We start from the raw sequence: 11,861 nt of genomic DNA on the forward strand, positions 1-11,861 counted from the left end.
AACCATATTATAGTAATGTATAAACACGTTAATTATGAGCTATGAAAATCAAGTAGTTTGTTATTTTGTCCAAGTAGGTTTAAAAAAAAATCAAACAAATATATTTCACTGTGTGTAAGTATTTATTAGCTGTCACTATCCAATAGATTACCAACTGATGATAATTCAGAATCATCATTTAACGTGTAGCACGAGTTGTGTGGTAATTAAATCTTTTGTAGTGTCATTTGTTTGCAAGAGTTACACTCATTTATACTATTTTCAATTCCAAAACGTCAATGAGTTGATTGTTTACCTTAAGGTTGTAATTTCATCTTTATGTATAGTTATTTCTTATTGAATTTCAAATCGTTACAAAATCATTCATTTTTTTTTAAATGTTTAAAATTGAAATATACCAACACAAAGTATTGTTATAAATATATTCTTATAAATATTATTTTGTCACTTTTGAATCGTGGAATTGACTTTAAAATTTAAGCAGTACAATGTAATGTTGATCTTATTAGACTAAATAAACTGTAATACAGTATTTAACTTACCTGTATGAATACTGTTGGGATGAAAGATGTATGTGAAATGTTTTTTTGAGAAACATTATTTTAGTGCAAAAGACTGAAGGTGGCTTGTATTTAATTTTTGATTATTGTGTTGATGATATATGTCATTTTACTTTAAAACCTTGTCTCGTGAAATTTTGGTGTAATATGTAATATATCTATTGTATATAAATGTTGAATAATTGAATTAAAATATGTGGTGAGACAAATTACACTGAAATCATAAAAAGAGCATCTTCTTCCAAGTAATTCAGAAATTGTTATATTTTATAGCAGTCTTCTGCCCAGACTGGTAAAAATTTAAAAAAAAAGAATCAGTCTACTTTTAATTTGAGGTACAATATGTAGGTGAATAACACATGTTTCTTTTTGCTGTCAAGAATACAGTTTTAAGTTGTGTCATGCATCATTTAATCTCCGGGAGTATTTATCCCGCTACTCGTAATAGCATTTATTGCTTTGATATGTTGTATACAATTATGTCAAACTCAAATTAAGCAGACATGCTGTCTTAATTTATCTGCATTACTCGATCCCTAAAGACTAATACATGAAAGAAATGTAACACAAACACACATACGCACACACACAAACAGAACACCATGAATTATCACTGGAACATACATGAAACATTTTTAACATTTTAGAAAAAGAAAACCGAATTATATAGTCTCCCCATAATGATAGAGTATTTGGAAAATTGACCAGAGGTAGCTTACTTTAATCACACAGAGGGTCTATCAAACAATTATGGACTATGATAGCTAAACCCATTACTTTTATTAGATATTATGAATATTTCTGACAAACATGCTAGATTCATACACACCCGGTCGATTTGAGTTTTAATTTTTGGTGTTTTACGCCACTTGTACGCACCGCATTTAGGCTATATCGTGGTGGTCATTTTTTCGGTGGAGGAAGACGGACAGCTCGGAGAAAACCACCGGCATCGATAGGAAAGCTCACAATTCTAGTCAATTAAGATTAGAGTCAAGTGAACCCGCACGAACAGGGTTCGAACTCACAACCTCAATGTTGACTGGTTAGTGATTACAGTAGTAACTTCCATGAACACTCGGCCAACGAGGCCCCCGGCAGCTATCCGAAAGTTCTAAATCATTTTTTTGCTACAAGATCGTACCTTTTTAAGTCATTGCCCCAGTTATGAAACTAGTAATTATTTCTGTAATAAATGAGCATAAACTGGATATTATACACTTTTTATACTAGTATATAATTTCTCTCATTTTTTTTCAAATTTCAAGATAAAATTTACAAAAAGCGGATATGTGAACATATATTTGTCCGCATAGCATTTGTTCCCCTGGAACAAAACTATGGATAATAAAAGTTCTTGGGAACGAACATTACATAATATTATTTCCACCTTCATAGGTTATTTTCCTGGAACTAAAACATCATATGAGTTTATAATATTTGTTCCTTTAAAGAAAGAGTGTCATGCAATTTTTAAGACATGATTGCAATTATGATATATGTACACAGATATAAATATCTTGTAACGGCTGGGCTGGGCTGTGTTTTGTTAGATAATTTTCTGCATTGTATAAATCTGATCTCCCAAATCTAAAGCCTATGGGTTGCTGGTTGCTGGTTATTGTTAATTCGTGCGTCTCTTTTATTACAAATAGTGTTGTCATAAATATAGCCGTCAGTTTTCTCTAATGGATTGATGAGTATTTTTCATGTCAGGGCAAACTACTAGTATACGGTATTGATTTTTATATCTATTTACGAACGCTCCTTGTTGATATTTTGTTTGATACATTTCTAATATATCATTGAAAAAACGACGACTGAAGCTATTTATTCTCATTGTTGAAGGTCGTATGAGTGCAATTTTTGCTAAAATCCTAGTCATTTGAACTTTGATTGATAGTTGTCTCATTGACTATAATACATCATCTTCTTTTTATATGTAGTGACCAAATTCAGGCAAATAAATAATATGAAACGTCTGCAGGTGAACTTGTCTGATTGTCTTTTTCATATTTAGCCCTGGTGTTGGTAGTTTATTTTCGATCAATGCATTTGACTGTTCCTCTGGTATCGTTTGCTCCTCGTTTCATTTGATGCAAAGAAAAGAGAAATTTAAACAATTTTATAAGACTTTAGTTTTATTCTTTTCGGTTTAAGCATAAACCATAATGGTCGTAAAAAAGGTGTGTTATTTTTAGCCAGTTTTGAAATTGCACATGTATACCAACCTTTAGTCAGATACATGCAATTGTCAATATATACAAGGAAATAAACAATTTTTCAGTTATTGTTTTAAAAATTTAACAAATGACAGGAAATTTAGTATCATCCTAGCAAATCGTGATTAAAAACTTTTTTGGTATCATGTATATATAACAATGATATTTTTCATTCTGGTCATACACATTGCAAGGAGCAGCCACCATGTTTGTCTTTCGACTATTTTCTTTAAGTTTGTCAGTTATAACGACATTGACAAGTTCTGTAGGTTCGCAATCCGAATCATTGGTGACTTGTTCAAAATTTCATTTTGAAGAAAAAGTTCTAGAAAAACTTGTACGATTGGAGCATAAAATGGAATTATTTGAGGAAAAGATGAAAATCATGGAAAGTTCAATGTCTAAGAAATTAGAAAAAATGAACGAAATTGAGAAAGAAACGGAAACTTTAACAGAAACAATGCTCGATAAACAACTTCAGACTGAAACGAGAATAAATGATTATTACAAGGAAATTGTAGTTAACTTTAAAACTCAATCACGCAATGAAACAAAAGTGTTTGGGGAAAAGATGGAATCTTTGTTGGAATCTGTGTCCTTGAATATCAGAGAAAACAATGAAGCTGAAAAGGAACGGGAACGAAAAATGGAATCAATTCAGCGTGATTCACAAGAAGAACAAAAACGGTTTAATACTTCATATGATGTGATAGTGCAACACTTCAAAGTTCAATCCAATAAGACATTGCAGGAATTGATTTTACAACAACAGAAAGGTATGATTCATTTCAGATGAATTTAGTTTTTACTTTGCTTCCATTAACTTAAAATCATGGATGGAATGATAATAATTTATTTACCATTTTTTGTTTATGAAATTTATTCAGAGTGGATAAATTATACGCATATATTAACAACAAGCATCAATCAACTCTTTTATATACCAATTAATACAATGCTAAAATCACTATTTGTATTTCAGAATTTAAGTAATTCGTTTTTTTCTTTTTCAATTACGAAAATGATATGATTTAAATATCTACAAAATAATTGAAACGGATTGGTCAGTTAGAATTTTGTTACTGTTCATGCGCGATACAAATGGATGCAGTGAAATAGAGTAGTTCAGGGAAAGCTTGTTCGCGACCTAGAATTCTGAGTGGTTCAAGCGTTTAATTAAAATCCATGCGAGAATATGAGAGATTTGAATGAACTGGGGGCAAAGTCATATATAGTACACATCAATATTTAATGTTCAATAGGCGTTTATCAGGACGCCTGCCGCTTTCCCGTTTACCTGTGAAGTCGTTGAGTGTCATCTGTTTTTTTATTGTTTATGTTTATGTTTAATAAAGTAAAATAAAAAATTTTGTGAAAAAAATTTCGAGACATAGTGTTTGAAAATTACGGGAGAAAATTGGAAAATAATTTTGAAATTACGGCTTGCAAATAACTAAAACGAAATGTTTGATAAAGAAGGAACGAGGTCCTTCAAGTCCCTGGAAACTGTTAAGTACTTTGAGGAAGTTTATGTGCAGAAATATCATTTTTAGCAATTGAGAATAATTTCCAGAAACATGCTGGCGTAATAGCATTATAATTGCCAAAACAGCTAGTATATCATACAATGGTGACACTACATAATTTTATTCTCTTTAGCTTTTTTTCGGGAGAATATAGATAAACAATCTAAACCATATGACTGTCATGTAAAACGGAGCTTTTTGAAAAGTTGTTGCTGGTCATAACACATAGTCGTAATGAATGATATTATACGATGTATTCAATAAAAAATAACCGTGGCTTCATAAATGTAATGTTTTCAATATTGTATAAATAATCTGATCGTTAAACCTTGGAACAGTAGATACGTGCCAAGTTCAAAACATAATAAAATAAGTTCTCATAAAATCAAACAGCTATAGCTAGGTCATCATATGGAATTAAACTCATAGCAAAAAAGCCACACCGGCACTAATAAGATATATACAATGTCTTTACTCTGACTGTTGCATTTTGAACAAACAAGTGAAAAGTCCAGCGCAATGTAGAACAAAATTTTTAACATTCATATATCATTATCATGATCTTGACCTGCATGGATATGCAACTGGACGATTAAACAAAATGGTTATTGATGATTGCATAAAAATCTTCAACCTCAGAAAAACATGAAATTAACTGTTCATGAAAAACGAAGTCCATCTTGTAGTAAAATACGGAAAAATGAAAATAAATATTTGCAAAATTCTGCCCTGGATACTGTATTTTGGACAGAAAGAAGCTTCTGTCCCAATTTCCCAAAAAATACTTTATGTTTGACAACGATTTTGATGTAAAACAAAACTTTAACCACAGACTGAACCTGCATGTATGCTGAAGTAGTCGGCGTGAATGCTGACGACGGAATCTATGATCGCTAAGTATCGTTTTCGCGAAACTTGTCAAAAAGCAGGATGTATGTCAAAAGATCCAAGTAGGCAGCTATTTCACTCATAAATCTTAAAGACCTCCTTGCTTTCGACAAGACGACAATAATTGTTTTCTTTTTGTCTAGGGGGGAGGGGGGTTCTTTTTTCTATAGTAATTGTAATATAACGACACTGTTCATTAAAAGTATGTAATCAAATGCCAAACTATACAACTCGTCTAAACATCAACCCAACAATGTTAGATCTGTAAATTTGCTTTCGCAAATTTTTGGTTTTTCCCTCGCCGGGATTCGAACCCATGCTACTGTGATATCGTGACACCAAATCGCCTGCACTGCAGCCGTCCCGCTAGACCACATGACCACCTGGGCTCTCAAATATATATATTTATAGGAGAAAATTTACTTTCTGAAGTTACAACAAAAAAAATATAAAGTATCTTTTTTTCTGTTTTAGATCTTATTAAATCTCATTGAAATTAACTAGATATTCTGTATACAATATTAATATATATCAATATTATATTGAATTAAGTACAAAAAAAAAATGTAAATTCAATACACGTATGCAATCAGGGCTAGCATTTTGAACATATATTTTAATGGTACCTAACAGTCAGAACATGATTATGATTATTAAGGGTATATTAATTGTGTCTAACTGTCGCCTGGTGAGATTAATAGTTTACGGTAAAACTTTATGATACCATATGGCCTAGGTGTTGATTGACTTTTATTTTTATGACCTAAGATCAGTGCCTCAGATATGGTAATGAAATAGCACCCGTACCTTCTTGAATATACAGACGATCTGCTAAGTGAACATCACAGCATGAATCTGTCCATTTTTACGTGAAGGTAACACTCAAAGTCAGGTGACATATATCAAACCGTTCCTTTTGTAATCAGTACTGTAAGATTAATTAACATAACGGTCAAAATAGTCTGTTTTAATATGTCAGTGGAATCTTCAGCTTTAGAAGAATGTAACAAACTTTGTATTTATAAAGGATATAAACTATTTGGTTTTGAAAGATACTTAGATTTTCATTGTAATGTATCTATATTAACAAAATTGCGTAGCGCCACACTTAGATTAAATGTTGAAGTTGGTCGTTATCTGAATACTCAAAGAGAAAATAGAATTTGTATATGTTGCAATATGAATGTTTTGGAGGACGAATATCATTTTGTTTTATCATGGCCAACGTATAGAATTTTATATTCATTCTACTGTTCTTGACCAAATCGGCACAAGTTTGATAATTTATTCTAAATCTCTGACAGTAAAACTTTGCAATTATTAAATGCAGCTTGGCAAATTATATCACATATGATTGTCATAATATTATTGTATACTCTGTAACTTCTGTTCTCTGCTGTCTTATGTTTGTCATATATTGTATATTTTCGTTTACCATAGCATGTATATGATTCTTGAAAATAAAGTGTTCATTAATCTGACTGCAGTAATATTACGATGCCGAACTGATAAATCAATAAACTGATAATGCCCCCAGTTTATCAAATCTCGTATCTATCTAGTCGATAACGCAAAATCACGATCGATCTTGCACATGCGCATTGTTTCCCTGAACTAGAGTATTTTCAGCAAATTGAAATTGAATAACAAATACATATATAACAGTTGTCTATATTCTAGTATATCTAGAAAAAAAACCCAGAAATAATGCATTAAAGATTATAAAATGTATAAATTTAAATTAAAATAAAATTCTGCGAAGATATCATGAATGATATTAGTACGTCATGGAAAACATATATGTCAATATGGCGGCCAATTCCTTAGTTTCGACCTATCAATTGTGCATAATAATTCCATGCGTCCGAAGCACTTTTCTGGATTTACCTTCATCAGGAAGGCTCAAAGCCAAACATTTGAAATCCGACGATGTATAAGTACCGAGACTGTTGAAGAGCTATATGTCAAAATTACCTAAAATAAATAGCCAAATTCATCTTAAGTCAACTTTGCCTTAGCGAGTTGAAACCGTAGCTTCTTTATAATTTCAAAATTTATAAACGGACATTTTTAAAAGGTTTGTTAAGTTACGTCAGTACCGAAGTACTGACTACTGAGCTGATGATACCCTCGGGGACTGATTAAAGTAGCCATATGCAATACACAAGAAAAATGTCAATTAAAAATTGCGAATGTCTTGCTTATGAATTACAAAGATTATACACATTTTCTAGAGGTTATTGGACTTTAATTCAGTTGGTGATTAGCCGTTTCATTCGTACGACGTTATGTTTAACAATGACATAAATTGGATAAATCATTCATGAAATTTCGAGGAATTTTATTTGAACTATATAATTTTATACATTTTTGAAGCTTGAATGCATTATTAATAGTTATTTTTTTGTCACATATGTATTAGAATAGAAACAACTGTTATGTATTTTTTTTTTAATTTGCCAAAAATCCGGGGATCCCTGCATGCATCTGTATTGCGCATGAATAGATCACAGTGAAGGTAACCTTAGAAGAATCATGGTTGAATGATAAGTTTTCTGTATATCAACTTTTTGGACTGTTATCTTTCTCGTTTTATTTTTCTCACGCTGCTTTCTATCTAAAAGTCAAAGAAAATCATAAACAAAACGAAAAAGGCACAACAAGCACACGAAGGGCATTATGAAAACCAAAATATATGAGTAATTCAATCACACAGTTTTAGTAATGCTGTGCATATCATATCTAGCACTAGGTTTCATTACAATATTATGTTATGGAACATTTAAAGAAGACAAAAACACATAATTAATACATGTTTCATTTGTATTGGCCGTCTTATTGCTTTTCTTATAACACAATAAAAACAACTACATATTTCCTTTAATATTCAGATTTCAACGAGATGCTGGCGAAAAGAGAAACAGTTGCGTTCTCAGCTTACCGGCCAAGTTCACAAACGTTGTCAAGCAGGGAAAAAGTGATATTTGATAGAGTATGGTCAAATGTAGGAAATGGATATGAACCAAGTACTGGAATATTCACAGCTCCACATTCGGGTCTTTATCACTTGACTGCCGTTTTTATGTCAACTAATGGAGATGTTCTGAATTTGGACCTTTGTCAAAATGAATTGAAGATGACAAAAAGTTACCTTAATGGCGATGGTCATAAGACTGGGACATTTGATGTTGTATTTAATCTACAGAAGGGAGACACTGTATATATCCATAGTAATAGAAGTCAAACAATATTTAGTAACACCGATAAATACATTACATTTTCTGGATATAGGATAACTTAGACTTGGACTGGAATTACGCAAATCTCGTTTGTTTTGCATTTTTATCTCTTTTTTTTTTATCTAGCTTGGATAATTTTAAACTGATATGCGCATTTGTCTGTTTGACATTTCTGAATAGAAAGTGACTATCCTGAAATGTATGCAATTTAACCTAGAATGTAAATTCATTTCATACTTTCCAGACAAAAAGGGTTATAACGATCATCGATCATCGTGGTATATTTCTTTAAATAAAAATAGAAGAATTGGCATGCATTACCAATGTGATAACTGTTCATTATGAGCGACAAAATAAGATTAAAGTGCGTTCTTCGACAATGATCAAAGCACATACCGTAAAGAAAGTAACAAGAGGACAAAAGATGACAAAAATTAAGGGAGAGCAAAAAAGTTATCTCTTAACATGCTTAAGACAGGTGTTGTTTTAATACAGGTTCAATTTAAATTCAAATGTACTACAAAGGGATCTATAACTGGTTGTCTTTTAACACAGGTTTTTGCTTAATACAGGTGGTCTCTTAAGCAGGTTTCACTGTATCTGTATGCAGATGTTTCTGATATCGCTATAATTAATCTCCATTTTGGCCATTTTGTCAAATTCGCAATAATAAATGCACGCAATAATTTCTAAATTTACAGTGTTTTATTGCAATATTTTAGATTCTCTTTACTTATCTAGCTGTACATTTTGCTGTTTGCTCTATATATTTTACAGGTTTTCAAGAAAATGCATATATATAAATATTGTGATTTCCAAAAATAACTTCAGTGAGGAGTGCATAAATGATTTTTTTTCCGAAAATTAGTTTTCTCTGTCTTTATTATAATTAGTGGCAATAGAAATGCAACATTTCATATTTGTAGCTCCCTTTTGTTCCTTTTTTAATAATAATTCACATTTTTTGTCAATGATATAATTTTTTGGCAAAAATATAATTCAAAATCCCTGACATTGCTAAAATATTTGATTATTTCTCTTGGTCAGTTGATATAAACCAAATATGAGATGTCGTATGATTGCCAATGAGACAACTATCCACAAAAGCTACTAGTAAATGAAGTGGACGTAAGCTACATGTATTATAAGCGAAGGTACGATCTTCAACAATGGGAACAAAACATGGCTGTACGGTATGGTATCAAAGGCATCGATATGAAACAATTGAATTTATTACAAAACAAGTTTTAAATAAATTCATTTAGCCTCTAACATGTTCACATTCTTATATATGTGCCATGTCTTTTAAATGTTTGGTTCGGATCATCACTAGTGAAATTAAATCCGTTTAAAGCGCTTCGGAGGCAATTAATTTATAAATGTTATTTTCACTCAAGAGACATGGAACCCTATGTTCTTGGTGATGAAGAAATCTTTAACTTTTTAAAATCCCGTTAGGGACCTCCTTTTGATAAATTAACGTAGGTTCGCGCATTGATCACTGAATGAAAGAAATTAAACATGTTTAATGTTCGTATTGTTATTTCAAAGTTTATTTAAAAAGTCCTGCTGATCGGTGACAAACTTTTTGATTTGATGATGAAAGCACCAAATGTGACAAGATCAGGGATGGGGTAATTGAAAATGTAATGGTAATTAAGTGTAATGCATTACAATTTTCCATGTAATTGAATGTAATGTGTAACTGAGCATTTTTTTAATTACATGTAATGGTAATTTAATTAATTACATTGAAAAAAGCATGTAATGCTAAATTACTTTTGAATTACATTTTCAATTACATGTACTTTATTGGTGTTAAAGATAAGAATTTGTGTTTAATAATATAAATTGTAAAACTATATTTATTTTTCAAATATTGATATCACATACTTTTTTAATATATGAAGTCTGTAATTAATTCTGAAGTTTTTATATTATTTATTTGACCTACATACATGACAGAATTATTTTGAATACCGGTAGTCTTATAATTAAAAAAAAAGTGAGTATCAAATATTTGTGTTGTTCAGTTTTGAAGAAAGATCTTTTAACTAAATAGATTGATAAGTTATTAATCACCTTGTAAAAAAACAACAAAAAAATGTGTCACTTTGAAAAATCTTTCCTAGATACTTCATTTAGAATTTAAAATCACTGCACACAATCATTTTGTCAAATTAGTATACACCAAGGGATTATAGAAATAAAAATTAACAGCTGTGAAAACAAACAGCAACTAATCAGATTAAAATGTCCAGGGGCAATGCCACTATTACATGTATTTCATCTAATTAGCAAAATATTGCTAATATTTAGACATTATATATACATTGACGATTGTTTGTATTAAAAATTATTTTCAATATTGTGACAAGCACACTTTTTAATATTTTTAAAGTAAAAAAAATGTTTTTTTGATTTATTTATAATTTCTTTATTGAATTATGTTTAATTTAAATGACTTCACTTGAGATGTCAAAATACCCCTTGATGTATTAACAAGTTAATAGGAACAAATTCCTCCTCCTATCATTATGATGATCTTCTGATCAAGCAATATCTGCCACATATGTCCCTGTAGAAAGACTATTTAGAATTACTGTGAAAGTGTTCAGACCAGAGAGATTCAGACTAAATGACAAAACATTAAAATAACTAATGATTATCAATTGCAATGCTTAAACTATGGTTACATGAATATTTTACACATGCATGTATAATACTGTTAAAAAATATGATGAAATGTAATGTGTAATTTAATTAATTACTTTAGTAAAGTAATTGTAATTTAATTAATTACATTTCAAAAACTGTGTAATGTGTAATTAGTGTAATTGATCATTTTTGCAATGTAATGTGTAATTTAATTAATTACATTCCAATGTAATTGACCCCAAGTCTGGACAAGATAGTAGTGCTGGGTGTTTAGGACAATACAAGCTATAGACCCAACTTGAAATTTCAATATGGCGGCTTTTTCAAAGATCGCCACCGTAAAATATCTATATCCTTTTTTTGGTTACAAAGTATTTCGTTTTGACGTACATTCAGGTAAAAAAATAAGTGCCCTATACTACCATGTGTATGCTACATTTACACACTAGAGCCAAACATAAGAAGATTTGTGAGGAAAGTATAGAAAATTGTAACTATGGTACTATTCTTGCATAAAAGTTGTCTACAACGAGTGAAGGCGTAAATACACTGGTGGTATTCCAATTATTAAGTTGGACTTATCTAGAATGTATACTTCTCGACTCAAACATTTTACTTTATCATCAAAAAGAAGATGACATAGTAGTGATCTAAATAATTGCGTTCCTGTAGTAGTCTCAGGCTTACGAGGCCATAAACAAGACAGGTTCTTTTTGCTTCTTCTATTTAATGATTATTGTGGCTTTAAACAGTCAATCGCAACGATCT

The 11,861-nt window shown here is 30.7% G+C and overlaps 1 protein-coding gene across 1 annotated transcript; it reads left to right on the plus strand.

Annotated features, from left to right (window-relative positions):
- Positions 1-2,982: 2,982 nt before the first annotated feature.
- On the plus strand, positions 2,983-9,151 carry LOC139491352 (uncharacterized). Its single transcript, XM_071278984.1, has 2 exons — positions 2,983-3,558; positions 8,088-9,151. Exons 1-2 carry the CDS (start codon positions 2,988-2,990, stop codon positions 8,495-8,497), a joined length of 981 nt encoding a protein of 326 aa, XP_071135085.1. The 5' UTR covers positions 2,983-2,987; the 3' UTR covers positions 8,498-9,151.
- Positions 9,152-11,861: the final 2,710 nt, after the last annotated feature.

The sequence above is a fragment of the Mytilus edulis genome, chromosome 10, assembly GCF_963676685.1.
Source record: "Mytilus edulis chromosome 10, xbMytEdul2.2, whole genome shotgun sequence".
NCBI lineage: Eukaryota > Metazoa > Mollusca > Bivalvia > Mytilida > Mytilidae > Mytilus > Mytilus edulis.

Bases quoted from the DNA above. Each gene is read 5' to 3' on its own strand.
- LOC139491352 (XM_071278984.1), top strand. From the start codon at position 2,988: ATGTTTGTCTTTCGACTATTTTCTTTAAGTTTGTCAGTTATAACGACA. The intron at 3,559-8,087 runs GTATGATTCATT...TTTAATATTCAG, and splicing joins GATTTTACAACAACAGAAAG to ATTTCAACGAGATGCTGGCG.